The 22,573-nt window shown below is 38.6% G+C and overlaps 1 protein-coding gene across 1 annotated transcript in view; it reads left to right on the top strand.

Moving 5' to 3' along the window:
• Positions 1–22,573, top strand: part of RTKN2 (rhotekin 2) — a 324,918-nt gene that overhangs the window by 5,194 nt on the left and 297,151 nt on the right. The window contains exon 2 of the mRNA XM_053692261.1: positions 13,294–13,493. Coding sequence (XP_053548236.1) covers positions 13,294–13,493 — 200 coding nt within the window. The remainder of the gene's footprint in view (positions 1–13,293; positions 13,494–22,573) is intronic.

Genomic DNA, 22,573 nt, shown 5'->3' with positions numbered 1-22,573 from the left:
GCCCGCAGGTCCTCTATACATACGTCACAAATGACGAAACTGGCTTTCTCCAATTATGGCTCCCCCCCAGAGCAGCCATCTCGTGAGGCCATCTACAACCACCAAAAAACACCCATGCTAAATAGTTTAAAAAATTTGTCCTGAGTTTAGAAATACCCAATGTTTACATGTTCTTTGCTTTTTTTGCAAGTTGTAGGGCAATAAGTACAAGTAGAACTTTGCTAATTCCAAACCATCCCCCCCCCCCATAAGCGATAGTTACATTGTAACACTGATATCTGTCAGGAATCTCTGAATAACTCTTCACGTATGTATGTATTTATTTTAGCTTTAGTGTAGAGATCAGCCTCCCACCTGACACATCCTACCCCCTGACCCCTCTCAAACAGATCTCTTCTCTCTCCCACCCCACAATTGTAGCCCCCATCTTAAGTACTGGCAGAAAGTCTGCCAGTACCAAAATAAAAGGCTTTTTTTTAAAATTTTTATACAGTTGTATGCAAAAGTTTAGGCACCCCTTACAATTTCCATGATTTTCATATATAAATAATTGGGTGTTTGGATCAGCAATTTCATTTTGATCTATCAAATAACTGAAGGACACAGTAATATTTCAGTAGTGAAATGAGGTTTATGGGATTAACAGAAAATGTGCAATATGCATCCAAACGAAATTTGACAGGTGCATAAATTTGGGCACCCCAACAGAAATATTGCATCAATATTTAGTAGAGCCTCCTTTAGCAGAAATAACAGCCTCTAGACGCTTCCTATAGCCTGTAATGAGTGTCTGGATTCTGGATGAAGGTATTTGCCATGCCTACTTGCAAAACATCTCCAGTTCAGTTAGGTTTGATGGTTGCCGAGCATGGACAGCCCGCTTCAAATCACCCCACAGATTTTCAATGATATTCAGGTCTGGGGACTAGGATGGCCATTCCAGAACATTGTACTTGTTCCTCTGCATAAAAGCCAGAGTAGATTTTGAGCAGTATTTTTGGGTCATTGTCTTGTTAAAAATATCCAGCCCCGGCCTAACTTCAACTTTGTGACTGATTCCTCAACATTATTCTCAATATCTGCTGATATTTATTGGAATCCATGTGACCCTCAACTTTAACAAGATTCCCAGCACTGGCCACACAGCCCCACAGCATGATGGAACATCCACCAAATTTTATTGTGGGTAGCAAGTGTTTGTCTTGGAACGCTGTGTTCTTTTGCCGCCATGCATAACGCCCCTTGTATTGACCAAATAACTCAATCTTTGTTTCATCAGTTCAGCACCTTCTTCCAAAATGAAGCTGGCTTGTCCAAATGTGCGCTTGCATACCTCAAGTGACTCAATTTGTCGTGTGTGTGCCGAATTGTTGAACGATGCACAGTGACACCATCTGCAACAATATGATGTAGGTCTTTGGACGTGGTCTGTGGGCTGTTTTTGACCGTTCTCACCATCTTTTGCCTTTGCCTCTCCGATATTTTACTTGGCCTGCCACTTCTGGCCTTAACAAGAACTGTGCCTGTGGTCTTCCATTTCCTCACTATGTTCCTCACAGTGGACACTGACAGCTTAAATCTCTGCAATAGCTTTTTGTAGCCTTCCCCTAAACCATAATGTTGAACAGTCTTTGTTTTCAGGTCATTTGAGAGTTGTTTTGAGGCCCCCATGTTGCCACTCTTCAGAGGAGAGTCAAAGAGAACAACAACTTGCAGTTGGCCACCTTAAATACATTTTCTCATGATTGGATGCACCTGTCTATGAAGTTCAAGGCTTAATGGGCTCACCAAACCAATTGTGTGTTCCGATGAATCAGTGCTAGGTAGTTACAGGTATTCAAATCAACAAAATAACAAGGGTGCCCACATTTATGCACCTGTCTAATTTAGTTTCGATGCATATTGCACATTTTCTGTTATTTTAATAAACCTCATTTCACTACTGAAATATTACTGTGTCCCTCAGTTATTTGATATTTCAAAATGAAATTGCTGATCCAAACGCCTAATTTACTTATAAATGAAAATCATGGAAATTGTCGGGTACCTAAACTTTTGCATTCGACTGTGTGTGTGTGTATATAAATAAAAATTTATTTATATATATATATATATATATATATATATATATATATATATATATATATATATATATATATATATATATTAATATATATATATATATATATATTAATATATATATATATATATATATATATACATACATACAAGGCCCAATGAAGGCCGAAGCGATCGTCTGGGGTTGCTGTGTTCCTTGTTCAGAGAGGAATTGCCTGGTATTTCGGTGCTGGACTGACCGTAATAGGCGGGACCAGACTGATATACTACAGGAAAGTTCTACTCTGTGAAAAGCATTGCTGGGCTAAAAGAAGTTGCACCCAGGTGGTAAATCACCATAGAACAGGCTAACAATAGTATTGAGCTGGTTGTTCGTTCCTGTGAGTGCATTTCTCTCTGTGTGTATGTATGTATGTGTGTGTGTGTGTGTGTATATATATATATATATATATATATATATATATATATATATATATATATATATATATATATATATATATATATATATATAAATTTTAAGCAATTTAAAATGCTTTTAAGAGCTTTCCAGGTACAAAGTTTTGCTTTGCCACCTGCTGTCTTGAAGGAAAATACCTTAAAGATTGTAAATGTCCTGTGCTGAAATGCTGTGTTCTTTTTCTTTTTTTATTGGAAGAAATGCTAAGTGTATTTATGTGAGCTAAAAAATGGAACTCGGGGTAATATTCCAATTAAAGGGACATGAAACCAAAACATTTTCTTTCATGATTCAGATAGAGAATGCAATTTTTTAAAAAAGTTTCCAATTTACTCCTATTATCAAATTTTAGTTTTTTTTCTTTGTTGAAGAAATATCTAGATAGGTAGTGTGCCTGGAGCACTACTGCCGTCTAGTGCTCATGCTAATGTATAACACTGTTGCAAAACTGCTGCCATATAGTGCTGCAGACACATGCACACCCCTGACCTTACCTTCCTGCTTTTCAACAAAGGATAACAAAAAAAAGGACATTTTGATAATAGAAGTACATTGGAAAGTTGTTTAAAATTGTATGTTCTATCTAAATCACAAAAAACCCCCAAAATTTGTGCTTACCTGATAAATTTCTTTCTTTCCGGATATGGTGAGTCCACGGCTTGAGTAATTACTGTTTGGAATATCACTCCTAGGCAGCAGGAGGAGGCAAAGAGCACCACAGTTAAACTGCTAAGTATCACTCCCTTATCCACAACCCCCAGTCATTCGACCAAAGGGAAATGGAGAAAAAGGAGTAACACAAGGTGTAGAGGTGCCTGAGGTTATAGTAAAAAGAACAACTGTCTTAAAATAAAGGGTGGGGCCGTGGATTCACCATATCCGGAAAGAAATACATTAATCAGGTAAGCATACATTTTGGTTTTCTTTCCTAAGATATGGTGAGTCCACGGCTTGAGTAATTACTGTTGGGAGGATAGAAAAAAAGGGGCACCAACATAGTGTGAATCAGTTTGGAAAACTGGAAAACAGTAGTTATAATAAAATCTACTCACAAGTGGAGTGGCACCTAGAACCAACTAGGTGCATACAGGCAGGCTGACATTCAGGACCAGCAGTCAGTACGCTGGGGGTCTCACCCGGGAGACCTGTGGGTGGGTCAGATGAGGTAGATGGAGTCGGCTGTGTGTCGTCTGGTGAGCCGGATCGCCACTGTGGAAGTCCAAAGGGCTGTGTTGTTTATCCCAAAAGGGTAGCTGCTCACACGATCAGCCTTGTTTCCAAACGAGTTTCCAATGTCAGTGTATGGAACAAAGGGATAAAAACCAAACTGGGTATAACCATTGCAAACTGTGGTAATATTAAAAAGGCACAGAAAACCGGGTCTGTCTAAAAACAAGTATTTAATTGCTACGCGTTTCTCAGTCCGTAAAGGACCGTTTCCTCAGGCATATAAAAAGGTGTTCAACAGGCTACCATTTATACCTGACAGTGACCCGGAATCAAAATGTGGAGGTCATCTCCAAAGAATTGACAATAAAATGTTAAAAAACAAAAATACAATAAAAAATGGAACATGTATCAAAATTGTGTTTGAGCAGCAATCAGATAATATATTCATATCATGAAAAAACAAAAAACAAAAAGAACAAACATAAAAACAGCATGTATTTGCATTGATGAGTAACACCTGTGATAGTGTTTCGGAAAAAAAAAAAAAAAAAATCTAAACCTGTGTATGTATCCTATCCTATAGATAAACATGTTGTCACCTCAAAAGACTATTGGGTTATATGAAAATAAGATCCCAATGGTGACTATTGTTTAGTGTGCAAAACAAAAATTACTGTTGGGAACCAATACCCAAGCTAGAGGACACGGATAAATAGGGAGGGACAAGACATGCAGTCCTAAACAGAAGGCACCATTGCTTGAAGAACCTTTCTCCCAAAAGAAGCCCCAGCCGAGGCAAAAGTATCAAATTTGGAAAAAGTATGTAGAAAAGACCAAGTTGCAGCCTTGCAAATTTTGTTCCACAGAAGCTTCATTTTTGAAAGCCCAAGAAGAGGAAACAGCACTTGTGGAATGAGCTGTAATTCACTCAGGAGGCTCCTGTCTAGCAATCTCAAAAGCCAAACGAATTATACTTTGCAACCAAAAAGAAAGAGTAGTAGTAGCAGCAGCTTTCTGACCTTTACGTTTCCCAGAGAAACAAAGAGGACAGAGGACTGACGAAAATCCTTAGTCGCCTGTAATTAGAATTTAAGAGCATGTACAACATCCAAGTTGTGTAACATGTTCTTTGTAAGAAGAAGGATTAGGACACAGAGAGGGAACAATAATTTCCTGATTGATTTTTCTATTAGAAACAACCTTAGGAAGGAAACCTAACTTAGTACGAAGAACCGCCTTATTGGCATGAAAAATAAGATAAGGGGAATCACACTGCAGAGCTGAGAGTTCTGAGATCCTTTGAGCAGAAGAGATAGCAACAAGAAACAAAACCTTCCAAGATAATAATTGAATGTGTCTGGAATGCAACGGCTCAAACGGAGCCAGCTGTAAAACTTTAAGAACAAGGTTAAGGCTCTAAGGAGGAGCAACAGACTTAGACAGGTCTGATTTTGACCAAGGCCTGACAAAAAGATTGCACGTCTGGCACATCCGCTAAACGTTTATGCAGTAAAAATGATAAAGCAGAAATCTGACCCTTCAGGGGACTGACTGACAATCCCTTCTCCAGGCCTACCTGAAGAAAAGATACAATTCTAGGAATTCTAATTCTACTCCAAGAGTAGCCGTTGGATTCACACCAATAAAGATATTTACGCCATATCTTATTGTAAATCTTTCTAGTAACAGGCTTGCGAACCTGGATCATGGTCTCAATGACCGACTCGGAAAAACCATGCTTAGACAGAATTAGGCGTTCAATCTCCAAGCAGTCAGCTTCAGAGAAACGAGATTTGGATGAAGGAAAGGACCCTGAATCAGGAGGTCCTTCCTCAGAGGTAGTGTCCAAGGTGAGAGAGATGACATCTCCACTAGGTCTGCAAATTAGATCCTGCGAGGCCACGCAGGGACTATTAGAAACCACCAATGCCCTCTCCTGTTTGATACGAGCAATGACTCGTGGAAGGAGAGCAAACAGAGGAAACGGGTATGCCAACCTGAAAACCCAAGGAACCGCCAGAGCATCTATCTGAACAGCCTGCTGATCTCTTGACCTTGAACCGTACCTTGGAAGCCATCAGATCTAACTCCGGCACCCCCGATTTGAGGACTAAGCTGACCCGGATCGGGGACAAACCCTTCATGCTGATTTAGAATCAGCTGTGGGTTTTTGTGATTGTTTGTTTCCCCTCGTTCCAAGACTGATTGTTCCTGCTTGGAAGAAGTAGGGGAAGGCTTTCCTCTGAAGTTGCGAAAGGAACGAAATTTACTCTAACGTCCTTTTAGGCCTATTCTTTTTATCTTGAGGTAGAAAAAACCCTTTTCCACCCGTAATATCAGAGATAATTTCTGCCAAAAATGTTTTGCCCTTGTAAGGAATCGCTAGAAGCTTGATTTTAGAGGAAACGTCCGTAGACCAGGATTTCAACCGTAACGCCCTGTGGACTAGGACAGCGAAACTAGAAGTTTTAGCTCCTAGTCTAACAATCTGTAAAATGGCATCTGCAATAAAGGCATTGGCCAATTTAAGAGCTTTAATCCTATCTTGAATTTCATCCAAGCAAAGTATGAGAAAACACATAAGCAGCAGCACCAGTGAAAAATATTCCTTTTTTTTTATTATTTTTTTTATATTTTTTATTGAGGAAAATAAAAAATTACATAGGAACAAACTGCATCATATAGAAAAAAAAAAAAAAGAATAAACAAAATATGAAGAAACTACTCGTTTCTAGAAAAGTGAAATAGATGCATAAGTCAGGACTGGTTGCTATATTAACACATATATCTCACAGAAGCTAGCAGCTGTCATTTATAAATTAGAAACTGTAGAGCTTGGCAAAACAGATAAATAAATATTTCCCTGACAGTATAATCTATGTGAGAAGTCCTGAACAGCTAAAAATATACACTCTTAAGTTGTCAGACATCCCTCTCTGGTTATAAAAAATATGGTACAAACCCTGATTTACAAAACATATAATTCATAGTTTAAAACCTTCTTTTAAGGCTTAGTTCTTGTTGTTGCCTTTTTATGGTAGATACTTGGATCCCCAACCTCGTCCCCGGCCGCAGGCCACATAGGGGGGACCCATTTTGTTATCCTTTATCTTTCAAGAACTGAGGCTACGTGCGTAGTATATATCCCTTTTTCAAATGTAAAATTATGTCCCTCTAGGGGCCACCCACTAAACCCCACTGGGAACATATAAAACTATAAAAGGGCATTGATGCTATTACTGTGCCTCTTGCAGGTTGTCAGTGTGTATAGACTTCTAAAACCTATTTGTACTTTATATAATGCAACAATAGGAATGTCTGAGGCCAAGTGATTCAGAACTTAAAAAAAAGAATTTGGGAAGTGCTGATACCTAATCATACTCTAATATCATTTAAACGCATAAGTTCTTTATAAGAAAAACAAATAATATGAAAACAGTTAACATTTTTGGGCCAACAGTGTTGGAATATATATAACAATACCATGCTTTCCTCAGTCTGGCTTCATAGAGTCCCGGCAGTAATCTATGTTAAACTGTTATCTAGTCTTCATCCGAGACGGCTTCACTCGAGGTGAGACCTGTGAAGGTGTTGCTATTCCAATGTTGATCTCTTTTCCGCTCAGAAGGGGGAGACCGTGGAGGCGCCCTTTTGCCGCAGCCCTATCCCCTATATATAGCATCTCTGCCTCATCCAACTTGCTCCCTGTGTTAGGCTTAAACAATTGTAAATGTATTAGAAAGTCCCAATGAGCCCTCTGTATTAAGTCTTTAAAGCGATGTTCTATCTTTTCCAGGATGTCATCTAAACGAGAAATGCAGCCATGTTTGTTGCGTAGTGGCAAATGTTCTAATAGACTTAAGCTCTCTATAACAAAAAGAGCCTGCTTACTTTGTAAATTTGTGAGCTTGTAAATGAACTTTCTGTGTCCAGTCCTGTCAGGAAACCTCGGAAGACCGAGGGGGGAAGCGATGCATGTTGTGAGCCACCACTCCAGGCCTTTATTGCCCGATCTTATGCTCCGGCTTCAAAAATACAGCGACTGGCTAAAATTGTTATATTCTGTCCACTAGTCCAGTTGTACTGGTCACTTTATATGTTCGTTCACTGTGTTAGTTATCCTACACCGGCGGTTTGCTGGATATTCAGCAGGAGCTCTAAGAAGATGCGACCGTCCACAGTCGCTGTTCGGACACGCCCCCCGAAAAATATTCCTTTTTATTAGCTTTAAATTTAATTCCAAATTAGGATAGATCCCCAGCTAAAATTTATGTGAGAAAAGTTAAGAAAAAACATATAATATACCTCAAATAAACTTCTAAAATACCCCTCAGGCAACCTCACACCGCAACCAATTAAGACCGGATCACCCAGAAATTAAGAAAAACAACTTTTTCCTCAGAAACGTTATGAAGTAAAGCCGGTCATGTGACCGTAACTGCCAAGCTCAAATTACTGCTGCGACACAGAGGCACTAAAATTAGCTTCCTGGTACACTGAGTACCAGAAATAACTGTGCTTTTTCAAACCAGACAGTTTAAAATGTTGCATCGTTTTTATTTTAAAGCAATGGGGAAATTTAATAAACTGCTAAACTAGAAAATTCAGCCTTACTTTGTTTAAACTTGTATTGTTTTATCAAGTAAATATGTGTCAGAAAATAAAGCCTAATAAAAACATTTTACCCTTTCTTTTTAAAAGAGTTTAAATGTTAGTCTCACACATGATACAGTGCCTGCTACATGCCCCAGTGTAGCCCATATAACAGGATTATCTATGTCGTAATAAAAAAAGCAGTGTCTCTTAATTTAAGTGCATGGTCTCCCCAACTGGAAGAAAAAGCACTTCCCTGCTCCGCTGTCCGGCATGTAGACAGTTACAAGGTATGAGAAGACACAGTTCTTCACAGAGACCTTTGAAAAATAAAGAACAGAGTAGGCAACTCTGGCTTTCTAAACTAGGACAGCAATTGTTAGGAAAACTCATAAGTACATCTTTACAAGTTCCTAACTGCTTTAAAGCCACCACTATCCGACTGCAGAGAATGACGTGGAATACAGCTATACTCCAAAACTTGCTTGTAGATGAAATCAAAATTTTTCTTCAGACACCTAAACTTCACCTTTTCCATGCACCGAAGGCAAAGAGAATGACTGGGGGTTTTGGGTAACAAAGTGATACTTAACAGTTTAACTGTGGAGCTCTTTGCCTCCTCCTGCTGGCCAGGAGTAATATTCCCAACAGTAATTACTCAAGCCGTGGACTCACTATATCTTAGGAAAGAAAAGGGGTTTATGTCCCTTTTTAAAAGGGATATGAAACCCAAACTTTTTCTTTTATGATTCTCATAGAGCATATAATTTAAAACAACTTTGCATTGTATTTATATTATCAATTGTGTTTCATTCTCTTTTTTGAAGGTGTAGCAAGGCACTACTGGGAGCTAGCTAAACACATCAGTAAGCCAATGATAAGAGGCATATACTTACAGCCACCAATCAGCAGCTCGCTTTCAGTTCCTTAGCCTACTTAGGTATGGTTTTCAATAAAGGGTACCAAAAGAACAAAGCAAATTGGATCATAGAAGTAAAATGGAAAGTTGTATAAATTTGCATGCTCTGTCGTTTTTTTGTTTTTTTTTCTTCTAAAATTATTTTTCAATAGCCAAACACCACCCACCAATTTGCCTTATTTGGAGGAGCCAATTTGGGCTTTAGTCAGTAGACTATCAGGCTAGCCACGCTCATAGTTATTATTAAAGGACCAGTAAATACAGTAGATTTGCATAACCCATAAATGCATGATAAAAAGACAATGCAATAGCACTATGGGACCGATTTATGAAAGTGCGAACAGACATTATCTGCTGTAGCGATCATGTCTGCTGCACAAATGCCGACAGCATACGCTGTCTGCATTTATCATTGCACAAGCATTTCACTAGAAATGCTTGTGCAATGCCGCCCCCTGCACATTCACGGCCAATCGGCCGCTAGCAGGTGGTGTCAATCAACCTGATCGTATACGATCGGGCGGATTGCTGTCCGCCGCCTCAGAGCAGGCGGACAAAATAAAGGAGCAGCAGTCTTAAGACCGCTGCTTCTTAACTACTGTTTCCGGCGAGCTTGAAGGTAAACAGGTGTATATGGCCCAAACTTTAAATGAGTAGCAGATTTTTTTTATTTTTTTTATGACACATTTCAGTTATGTCTATTTCCACTCCCACTACATCATGTGACAGCCATCAGCCAATCGCAAACTGCACATTTTTGTTTAAGAAAGTAAATTGGAAAGTTGTTTTAAAATCATGAATGTGTTTAATTTTGACTGTACCTTTTAAAGGGACAGTATACACTCATTTTCATATAACTGCATGTAATAGACACTACTATAAAGAATAAGATGCACAGATACTGATACAAAAATCCAGTATAAAATGGTTTAAAAACGTACTTAGAAGCTGTCAGTTTAGCTCTGTTGAAAAGGTAGCTGGAAAGCCCACTGCAACTGGAAAATAAGACACTCCCCCCCCCCCCTCCCTCTTCTTTTGCATATGAAAAGACCCTTTACACAAACAGGAGCAAGCTGGAGAAGGTAGCTGACGGTATTCAAATTAAAGTTTGGGGCTTGGTTAGGAGTCTGAAAATCAGAGCAATGTTATTTAAAAATAAGCAAAATTATAATTTTTTTTTAAAAAAAACAACTTTATGGGCTTTATAAATAGATCATCTACAAAACATTTATGCAAAAAAAAATGTGTATAATGGCCCTTTAAGTACTCCTGTTTTGCAGTTGCTGTCGGTTAAAGCCAATTAGAGAGAGATGTTTACCAGAATTAGCCTTGAAAAGTCAGCAGGGTGCATTTAAAATTCTGAGTATTAGAAATTGCTCAATTTTCAGCAATAAATCACATAAAAAGAAGGCAAAATAACTAATGAGAATATATTGCAAAGTAGTTTCATTATGTATAACTAAACATTTTTATATATAAATTTAAAGGCGTTTACTTGCCCTTTTTAACTGTGCCCAAGCACTTTTCAGTTTTGACCTTTCTATCCCTTTAAAGGGTCATAAAACCCATTTGTTTTTCTTTCATGATACAGATAGATAATGAGATTTTAAACAACTTTCCAATTTACTTCTATTATCTCAATTGTTTTGTTCTCCTGGTATACTTTGTTGAAAATCATACCTATGTAGACTCAGGAGCTGCTTATTGGTGGCTGCACATATATGCCTCATGTTATTGGTTAATGTGTTTAACTAGCTCCCAGTAGTGCTCCCAGTAGCAGTCTACAGCAAATGATACAAAGAGAACAAAGCAAATCATGAAATAATTTTTTTGGGGGGGTTTATGTCCCTTTAATGCTCTGATAGCCAAAGAAAAAGAGCCTGTCAGGGTATGGCTGAGTGGCATTGGATATCACATACTTTAATATCTCATTTAGCTAATATCTGCTATGAATTGATTTAGCTGCATTGTGAACAAACACTGGAATGGGGATACCAGCCCCTCCCTTTTTGTTCTCAACTACAGACTTATAGAACAAAAGAAATAGACAGGACTTCCAAAAGAACAAACATTGGTCCCAAACTGTAAGAGATAATGTCGCATCTCAAGAGCCTTTGATCACGGTCTCAGACAAGAGGTAATTTCTAATGAATTATTATTGGATATCATTCCCAGATTAAAATCTCTAAATTAATTTAGCCTAAGAAATTCATTACTTGGATCACAGGAACCTCTGTGGATAGGCAGCCAAAAGGTCTACAATTTGAGATACCTTTCCAGGATGACCAACAATTTAGATGTCTATTATCTCAGTGTTAAATTGTCCCACGCTGAGCTGAATCCACATAGGCGTGTGGGCTCATGTTACAGCTAACTTATGGGAAGTTGAAAGCCTAAGAATTAAGATTTTAAAATATCTTAACCTATGTACTTTTGATAAATTATCTACATAATTCTTAGACAAATTAATGTATACCACCGACGGATTAAATAATATAGATAATGATCTAAACGATACATCACATGTTACATACTGTGTTGGATATAATGAATTAAAAATAAATAACTGCATTGGTATATATAAACGTTTAAGTTATTCCAAAATGAATACATTTTTCTTTGTTTTCCAGAAATCTAGTAAACATTACAGGGAAGAATCTGATGTTAAGATGAGGTTTCTAAATAAGATACTATAAGCTAATATATAAATGCATAGATGTTGAGCCCATGTCTTAAACACTGTTGAGACATGTATTAATAAATAACTATAATACTCATGTATATCTATGATATAAGATGTAACTAGAAAATGAAATATGTACCAGTATATCAAATGAGCTGATATACAGAATAAGTCAGATAGACATATATATTTTGATTGATACTACTAGTCCCTCCATAAAAATGCAACTTTAAAGACATCTTCTAAAATATAAGTAATATACTCATGTTTAGTCTCTATAAATACATGCTAAATTGTATTAGATGGGATACATATGTATTGACCAGACAGGTTTATTAATATCAAGAAATAGTGAATATACTAAATATACATATTAAAAATATAAGAATCTATATTTACTGTTAGCGGTGTTAAAAATGAAACTGTTTCTTTGTCTGCTGCCCCCAATGGCCTAAATCCAGTATTGCAACCAAAGGGCCTATGAGATGTTTATATTCCTAGAGCCAATCGGGGACAAGCTCCGTTAAGGGCCTATCAGACCAGCTCCGTGGTGCGTATCCAAATATTCACCAATGATTAGAATAAAAATGTGTGGGATGTATCGCGCAAGATAACCTTATGCAAAGGGATAGAAGGGGTCTTTGCTTGCTAAAATTTTGACTGATAACTTTGCTGCCTTTTTGGGACACAGTCACTATAAGCAAAATTGGGCTACCTTTTCATCCAATATTATAACCACATTAACGTGTATAGTTGATTCATAATCTATTCTAGTTTATATATAGATATATTTCAATGTGTTTATAAATTTAACTAATCTCAAGAATTTAGGAATAAATATTAATTTCAATTGTTTCGTATATACCTTTTAATTGGAGGTTGTTTTAAAGAATAATGTAAATAAATTGTATTATAACCCTGGTATATACTGACAAGCCAGATGTGGTCCTGTGCATCACCTGTTCTGCATATAAATACTGACCCTGAGAACCTGTTTTTATAAGGTGCCAAGAATCCCTGGTACCTAAGTTTGTCAAGCCCTTTTTTATACTTAGTTCGCCAAGTCAGCAAAGCTAGATATACTGCAAATGAGTATTTAGCAGGGGGGGGGGGGGGGATAAGGTATCATTGTGCCAAGTCAGGGGTCAGCAACCTTGGCTCTACAGATGTTTTAGAACTACATTTCCCATGATGCTTAGGCAGCTTAAAGACACTCAAGTATATAGGCTTTGGCATACACAAGGAGGAATAAAGATGTTTTCAATGATAATGGCAGCTATTATACCGGGTTTAGTCAGCATGAGAAATACTAATTGTATTTATAATAGTGGCAATTGTAGTTTTTCTGTGCACAGTGTAAACTAATAATATCTATATATGCTTTATTTCTAGGACAATTGTATTAAAGAAAAACTTGAATTTGAAATACGGATGCGTGAAGGAATTTGTAAACTGCTTTCAGTGAGCACCCAAAAGGATCAAATTTTAAATGCAGTAAAAAATTTGATGGTTTGCAATGCTCGAATCCAAGGATATATGGCACAACTCCATTCTCTGAGGAACGAAAGTAGTGCTACGAGTACAGGAAGAAGGTGAGTAATTATAGCTGCAAGTAATGCTCAAATGATATGCTCTAATTTGTTAGAGAATTTAATTTTTATTACTATCAGTACTAGCACTGCTGATTGGCTCAGCTGCAGCTTCCCCTCGTGATCGGCAATTATCTGCAGCTCACAGTCAGTACTTTAACCCCATTGCAGGGGTTAAACACAGAATTTCAGTGTTGATAGTGATAACATTTCATGCTCTAACGTTTGATTGTACTGAAATTTGGCATTTCTAATTCTTGTGTAAATCAGTAACAAACTGGAAAAACGATATATCCCCCCCCCTATTTGTCAGTCCCCTGTATCATGTGACAGCCATCAGCCAACGTGCAACATAAAGCCCACTTAGGAGTGGGGCAAAGAAAGGGATTGTAGCACTCGCCCTAGTATTAAACAATATAAAATGTATCTTTTAATATATTGGTATAAAATTGTACAGGATAACCTGTTACAACAGCTTCCACCACACTAAAAACAACATTCATACGATCCCACACCTCCCTGTTTCCTGGCCGATAACGGCATACATTGGCATCAGGTGACAGAGGTGTGAGAACCGGTAAAATACACAAACGCATTTTGGCGTGTAATACGCCTTTCTCAATGTTGCCATTATTTACTGAATGCGGACAAACCAAGCCGACATTAGACACACCTTTTAAATACCCCTCTCCTACCTTATGATAGGTTAGTTGGCTAATAACCCCTTCAATCTCCTTGTGATAGGTTAATATGTGGGAGTCTGTTCAATCTCAATGTCTGATAGGGAGAATGCTATATAGTGTATCGTAACTGTTGGCAAATAAGCTTACAAGAATTCTGTAGTTATGAAATATAACATGCTTAAGATGATTTTAAATATCTACGTAGCGCTAAATTTACTAACTGTTCCTAAATAATGCAATCATTGTATACTATTATATATTATAACACAGCGTATAATAATCGCATGATTTAGGAACACTTAGTAAATTTAGCGCTACGTATATATTTAAATGGAGCATCATCTTAAGCGTGTTATATTTCATAACTACAGAATTCTTGTAAGCTTATTTGCCAACAGTTACGATACACTATATAGCATTCTCCCTATCAGGCATTGAGATTGAACACACTCCCACATATTAACCTATCACAAGGAGAAGGGAGGGGTTATTAGCCAACTTACATATCATAAGGTAGGAGAGGGGTATTGCGTTTCAATCCGGGACAGGCAGCCATATTTACCAATGGGTATTTAAGGTGTGTCTAATGTCGGCTTGGTTTGTCCGCATTCAGTAAATAATAGCAACATTGAGAAAGGCGTATTACACGCCGAAACGCGTTTGTGTATTTTACCGGTTCTCACACCTCTGTCACCTGATGCCAATGTATGCCGTTATCGGCCAGGAAACGGAGGTGTGGGACCGTATGAATGTTGTTTTTAGTGTGGTGGAAGCTGTTGTAACAGGTCATCCTGTACAATTTTAGACCAATATATTAAAAGTTACATTTTATATTGTTTAATACTAGTTAGAGGGCGAGTGCTACAATCCTTTTCTTTGCCCCACTTCTTCTAAGTGGGGTTTATGTTGCACATTGTGTGATTTCAAACAACATCTAAAATAATCAATCGGAATCATGAAAGAAAAAATGTGGGTTCTAGCTTGTTTTGTGCACAAGCCCAAACATTTTCACAGATTAATGTCTCAGTGTACTTTGGAATTAAAGAATAGAACATTTAAACAATTAGAGAGAAAATAAATCATGAAATTGTTATGTTTAAAAAAAAAATTATCTACATGTTTTTTGACTCCTCAAAGTAGCCGCCTTTTGCCTATATAGCAGGTGAGTTCACTTGTGGCATTCTTTCTAAAATGTTCCAAATCTCACTGTACAGAATGAGGTTGGTCTTTGCTAAATATCTTTAACCATAGATATTCTAGATATTGTAAATCATGATTATTCTAAACTTTTTTTTTTTTTTTGGGGGGGGTTTCCGTTTACTGTAAAAAAAAAAAAAAACCCTTCAAACAATTTCAGTTGCCATTAAACGAGATGAAACGACAAACTGCTAAATCTTGATCATGAAGATGTGGTTGCCAATAGAAATCCCATTTAAGAAGAAGAAATTACTGTAACGTAGTCATGAAAATGTGAAGAATCGAGACAAATTTAAGAATGCGATTGCTAAATGCCATTTAAAGATTCTGCGGTCAGGATTTTTCATTTTCTTGTGTTTTCGTACAGATCTTGTCAGCTGTATGAAATATGTATATTTATCTGCAATACATGCAGATTTCTATCCTGCCTACTACCAACATATACAATAGTTATGTATATACGTTTAATTCAACTAGACACAGAGGAAAGGGTACGCTAAAAAAGCTGCTAAGAGAGGTTAAATACATTGTTATACAATGTAATATAGAAATACTGAGGGATTTGCAAAAAATCCAATATATTCAAATGAATTTATTTGTAAATACATAAAAATCAAGACATAAATAACCACCGGTGGTACTAGAAATAAAATAATAAAAATGGAGATAAAATACGGTTAGAATCAATAAAGAATAGTCTCTAAAATGTCCATCAAAAAAATTTTGGCTACAGAAGTTAAAGATTACCAAGCTTCAACTTTTCACCTTTTACCTTTTGTTTCATTAAGTCCTACATTTAACTTCTGTAGCCAACATTTTTTTGATGGACATTTTAGAGACTATTTTTCTTTTTAATGACATGAGTCCACGGATCATCTTAATTACTAATGGGATATTCACCTCCTGGTCAGCAGGAGGCGGCAAAGAACACCACAGCAAAGCTGTTAAATATCACCTCCCTTCACTCCCAACCCAGACATTCTCTTTGCCTACGTTAGTGCTAGGAAGTGGTAAAGTTAGGCGTTAGAAAAGATTGTTCAATCAAGAGTTTATTATTTTTAAAGTAGTACAAAATTGTACTGCTTTGTCCTGGGGTGTAGCCGTAGTCCACATCAGTCTCTTCAGTAGAGCAGTGGTGGCTTTAGAGCAATGAGAACTGGTGGGACATAATTCTCACTGCGCCTCTCATAGATTTCATGCTGCCGCCCTGATTGTGAAGATCTGAGGAAAAATACTCTGTCTCTTTTATTCCACAGGCCTATGGGAGGGAGAGGACCTCTCAAGCCGGGTGAGATGCCTTGCTGTCGGGCATTGGTCAGGTAAGTGCTTACTTTATTTCTGGAGAGGTGACACAGTTTCACATATCAGAAAAAGTGGGCACTATATTTACTTGAAGGAAGGAAAGTGCTGTTTGGTCTGAAGGAGATTATTAGGCAGCATAGCAGGCACTGGGGCTGGGGATGCTGCGTAGTTAAACATTTTTTGGCGGTTCAGCTACAGGCCGACTAGAAACACTTGGTTTTATAAGAACAAGCGTTTCTAGGAGCGTTTTCTTACATCGTTTTCCTGCTGCTCTTCGGATCATCTCCTTTGCTAGTGGGACTTTCATCCGGTGTTGTGGGCAGGTAGGCACCTCAGCAGACAGCTGAGGTGTAGAGTTTTTTTGTTTCAGTATAGTTTTTACCACATTCTGCGGTTTATAGTAAAAAAGTTACAGTTTAAATCTTAAAGTGACAGTAACGTTTTTTTGTCAAGTTTAATTTTATTAAAATATTCACTTTTGAATTGCTAGTTCTATTCATTAAGAATAATAATGGACCATGAGGCCTTGCAAAATGTCACCTGCACTTTGTTTTGATGCCAATGTGGAACCACCAATCCCTTTTTGTTCTTCTTGTATTGAGAAGACTATAAGTTACAGGGATAACTTTTTTTTCCTGAGCCAACATTCTCTAAGGAGGATGCGGGTCAGGAATCTAATGACAATGTTCAATTTATGCCACAGCTTTCTCCTCAAGCATCCCAAATTTCGCTTCTCTCATGTCTTCTACAATTTCAGATGCGTTGTCTGTTTTTCCAATGTTGCAGGGAAAGCGTAAGAGGAATATCAGACATTCAGTAAGCGAGGTTTCTGACGCAGTTGTTGCTATTTCAGATGTCCCCTCCCAGAGGCCTGAAGAGGAGGATACCGTAGTAGCATCTGAAGGTGAAATTTCAGATTCGGACAGTGTAATTCCTCTTGCTGATACGAAAGTGGTATCTTTCAGGTTTAAGCTAGAACACCTCCGTCTGTTACTTAAGGAGGTTTTAGCTACATTGGACGACAGCGACTCCATGGTAGTTGTTGTTCCTAAGAAATCCAGTAAACTGAACAAATATTTCGAGGTTCCTTCCTCGACAGACGTGTTTCTGGTCCCTGACTGAGCTTCTGAGATCATTGCTAAGGAGTGGGAGAGACCGGGTATACCTTTTTTTTTTTTTTCTCCATCTCCTATATTTAAAAAGATGTTTCCCATAGCTGACTCTATTAAGGAGGCTTGGCAAACAGTTTCCAAGGTGGAAGGAGCCGTTTCCACCTTAGCTAAGAGAACTACTATTTCCATAGAGGATAGTTGTGCTTTCAAAGATCCTATGGACAAGAAATTAGAGGGTCTACTCAAAAAGATGTATGTACACCAGGGCTTACAATGGCAGCCAGCTGTGTGCATTGCTACCGTCACTAGTGCGGCGGCATATTGAATCGATGTGTTGTCTGATGCTCTCAGGACAGAAACTTCTCTGGATGAAATCCAGGATAGGATAAAAGCTCTTAAACTGGCTAATTCCTTTATTATGGATGCTTCCATTCAAGCTATCAAGATGGGAGCAAAGATTTCAGGTTTCTCTATTCTAGCTCGCAGAGCCTTATGGTTAAAACCTTGGTCTGCGGATGTGTCCTCTCTAAGCTTCTAGCTATTCCTTACAAGGGGAAGACCTTGTTTGGACCTGGCTTGACGGAAATTATCTCTGATATCACGGGAGGTAAAGGTCATCTTCTTCCTCAGGATAAGAGAAACAAACAAAAAGGACAACAGAGTAATTTTCATTCCTTTTGAAATTTCAAGGGAAATTCTTCCTCTACCGCTTCCAAGCAGGAATAGTCTAAACCTGCATGGAGACCCAATCAGTCTTGAAATATGGGAAAACAATCCAAGAAGCCTGCTATTGAATCAAAGACCGCATGAAGGGCATGCCCCAATCCAGGACTGGAGATGTTCAGGATCCCTGGGCAATAGAAATGGTATCCCAGGGATACAAATTAGAGTTCAAAAGTTTTTCCTCCCAGAGGCAGGTTTCTACTTTCAAGATTAACTGCAGACCAGACAAAAAGAGAGACGTTCTTACACTGTGTAGGAGACCTCTCCGACTTGGGAGTGATTGTTCCCATTCCAATACAGTAACCGGGTCTGGGTTTTTATTCCAATCTGTTCGTGGTTCCCAAAAAAGAGGGAACCTTCAGACCAATTTTAGATCTCAAGAGTCTAAACAAATTTCTCAGGACACCGCTGGCTACCGTCCTTCAAGATGGAAACTATTCGTTCCATTCTTCCTTTGATCCAAGAGGGTCAATTTATGACAACAGTAGATTTAAAGGACGCGTACCTGCATGTTTCTATTCACAGGGATAATCGCAAGTTCTTAAGGTTTGCCTTTCTGGACAAACACTTCCAGTTCGTGGCTCTTCCTTTTGGTCTTGCCACAGCTCCCAGAATTTTCACAAAGGTTCTGGGATCGCTGTTGGCGGTGCTTCGGTTACGGGGCATCGCAGTGGCGCCCTATCTGGACGACATCCTAGTTTAGGCACCATCCTTACAACAAGCAAGATCCCCCACGGACATGGTGTTATCCTTCCTGCGATCTCACGGGTGGAAGGTACATTTGGAAAAGAGTTCCTTAGTCCCAAATACAAGGGTAACTTTCTTGGGAACCATAATAGATTCCCTATCAATGAAGTCAGGAAATTAAAGATTATCGATACTTGTCTAGTCCTTCAGTACACTCCTCGGCTATCAGTGGCTCAGTGTATGGAGGTAATCGGGCTGATGGTTGCGGCAATGGACATCATCCCGTTTGCTCGGTTCCACCTCAAACCTCTGCAGTTAAGCATGCTCAGGCAATGGAAAGGAGATTATGCGGATTTGTCTCTTGAATACTACTGGAGCAGGAGACAAAGGATTGCCTTCAATGGTGGTTGTCTCTGGATCATCTCTCCCAGGGAACCTGCTTTCGCAGACCATCTTGAGTGATTGTGACAACAGACGCCAGCCTTCTAGGGTGGGGAGCAGTCTGGAGCTCCCTAAAGGCTCAGGGAGTTTGGACTCAGTCAGAGTCTGTTTGTCCTATAAACATTCTGGAGCTGAGAGCGATTTCAATGCTCTTCTGGCCTGCCCCCAGTTAGCCTCGGTCCAGTTTATCAGGTTCCAGTCGGACAACATAACTTAAGTGGCTTACATCAATCATCAGGGAGGAACGAGGAGTTCCTTAGCGGTGACAGAGGTAACCAAAATAATTCAGTGCACGGAGGCCCATTCTTGCTGCCTGCCGGCGATCCACATCCTGGGGGTGGACAGCTGGGAGGCAGACTTCCTGAGCAGGCAAACCTTTCATCCGGGGGAGTGGGAACTCCATCCGGAAGTGTTCTCCAGCCTGATTCTCACGTGGGGTCAGCCGGAAATTAGATCTCATGGCATCTCGACAGAATGCCAAGCTCCTGAGATACGGATCGTGGTCCACTGACCCCCAGGCGGTAATGATAGATGCTCTGGTGGTTCCTTGGACCTTCAGTCTAGCATACCGATTTCCTCTGTTTGCTCTTGTTCCTCGGGTCATTGCTGGAATCAAGCAGGAGAGGGTATCGGTGATCCTCATTGCACCAGCTTGGCCTCGTAGGATTTGGTATGCAGATCTGGTGGACATGTCATCTCGGCCACCTTGGAGACTTCTGTTGAGGAAGGACCTTCTAATTCAAGGACCCTTCCTTCATCCAAATCTATTTTCTCTGAAGCTGACTGCTTGGAGATTGAACGCTTAATTTTATCCAATCGGGGATTTTCTGAATCGGTCATTGAGTCCATGATTCAGGCTCGTAAGCCTGTAACTAGAAAGATTTACCATAAGATATGGCGTAAATATCTCTATTGGTGTGAGTCCAAGGGCTACTCATGGAGTAGAGTTAGGATTCCTAGAATTTTATCCTTTCTCCAACAGGGTTTGGAGAAAGGATTATCGACAAGTTCCCTAAAGGGTCAAATCTCTGCCTTATCTATTTTGTTACACAAACGTCTGGCAGATGTTCCAGATGTACAATCTTTTGGTCAGGATCAGACCTGTGTTCAAACCAGTTACTCCTCCTTGGAGTTTGAATTTAGTTCTAAAAGTTCTTCAAGGGGCTCCGTTTGAGCCTATGTATTCCTTAGATATTAAAGGGACAGTCTACCATAGAATTGTTATAGTTTTAAAAGATAGATAATCCCTTTATTACCCATTCCCCAGTTTTGCATAACCAACACAGTTATATTAATATATATTTTTTTACCTCTGTGATTACCTTGGATCTAAGCATCTTCTGACAGCCCCCTGATCACATGACCGTGACTGTTTATTATCTATTGTCTTAAATTTAGCATTGGTTTTTGCTAAATCTTAAATAACAGTGTTATCTATATGGCCCACGTGTACTTTCTGTCTCTTTGTGTTGAAAAGAGATTTAAAAAGCATGTGATAAGAGGCAGCCCTTAAGGGCTTAGAAATTAGCATATGAGTCTACCTATGTTTAGAGAAAAAAGCAAATTTGATGATAAAAGTAAATTGGAAAGTTGATTAAAATTAAAAGTCCTATCTGAATAATGAAAGTTTCATTTATACTAGACTGTCCCTTTAAGTTGTTATCTTGGAAAGTTTTATTTCTTGTTGCTATTTCTTCTGCTCGCAGAGTGTCAGAGCTCTCGGCATTACAGTATGAGTCCCCTTATCTTATTTTTCATTCAGATAAGTTAGTTTTACGTACTAAATTGGGATTTCTTCCTAAAGTTGTTTCTGATAGGAACATTAATCAGGAGATTGTTGTTCCTTCATTGTGTCCTAATCCTACCTCTCAGAAGGAAAGGCTTCTACATAATTTGGACGTGGTTCGTGCTTTAAAGTTTTACTTGCAGGCGACTAAGGAATTTCACCAGTCTTCTGCCTTGTTTGTGTTTTTTTCAGGAAAACGTAAGGGACAGAAAGCTACGGCTGGTCAGCAGCCTCCAGAGAGAGTTATTGCTCATTCCACAAGGGCTGTTGCTTCCTCATGGGCATTCAAGAATGAAGCTTCTGTGGAACAGATTTGCAAGGCTGCTACTTGGTCCTCTCTTCACACTTTTTCAAAATTCTACAAGTTTGACACTTTTGCCTCGGCTGAGGTCGCTTTTGGGAGAAAGGTTCTTAAAGCAGTGGTGCCTTCCGTTTAGGTTCCCTGTCTTGTCCCTCCCATATCATCTGTGTACTCTAGCTTGGGTATTGAATGCCATTAGTAATTAAGATGATCCGTGGACTCATCGTATCTTAGAAAAGAAAATTTATGCTTACCTGATAAATTTATTTCTTTTTTGACACAATGAGTCCACTGCCCGCCCTGTTCTTTTAGACAGGTTGTGGGTTATGTAAACTTAAGACACCTCTGCACCTTGGCTTTTGTCTTCCTAACTTCGGTCGAATGACTGGAGGGGGAGGGAAGGGAGGAGCTATTTAACAGCTCTGCTGTGGTGCTCTTTGTCTCCTGCTGACCAGGAGGTGAATATCCCATTAGTAATTAAGATGATCTGTGGACTCAATGTGTCAAAAAAGAAATAAATTTATCAGGTAAGCATAAATTTTGTTTTTATTGATTCTGACCATATTTTATCCCCATGTTTATTATTTTATTTCTAGTACCACTGGTGGTTATTTATTTTTGTCTTTTTTGATTTTTATGTATTTACAAATAAATTCATTTGAATGTATTAGATTTTTTGTAAATCCCTCAGTATTTCTTTATATCATAGTATAACACTGTATTTAAAGAGACAGTCTAGGCCAAAATAAACTTTCATGATTCAGATAGAGCATGTAATTTTAAACAATTTTCCAATTTACTTTTATCACCAATTTTGCTTTGTTCTCTTGGTATTCTTAGTTGAAAGCTTA

This window comes from Bombina bombina, chromosome 9 (genome assembly GCF_027579735.1).
Source record: "Bombina bombina isolate aBomBom1 chromosome 9, aBomBom1.pri, whole genome shotgun sequence".
NCBI lineage: Eukaryota > Metazoa > Chordata > Amphibia > Anura > Bombinatoridae > Bombina > Bombina bombina.
This window is presented reverse-complemented; position numbering and strand designations above follow the sequence as displayed.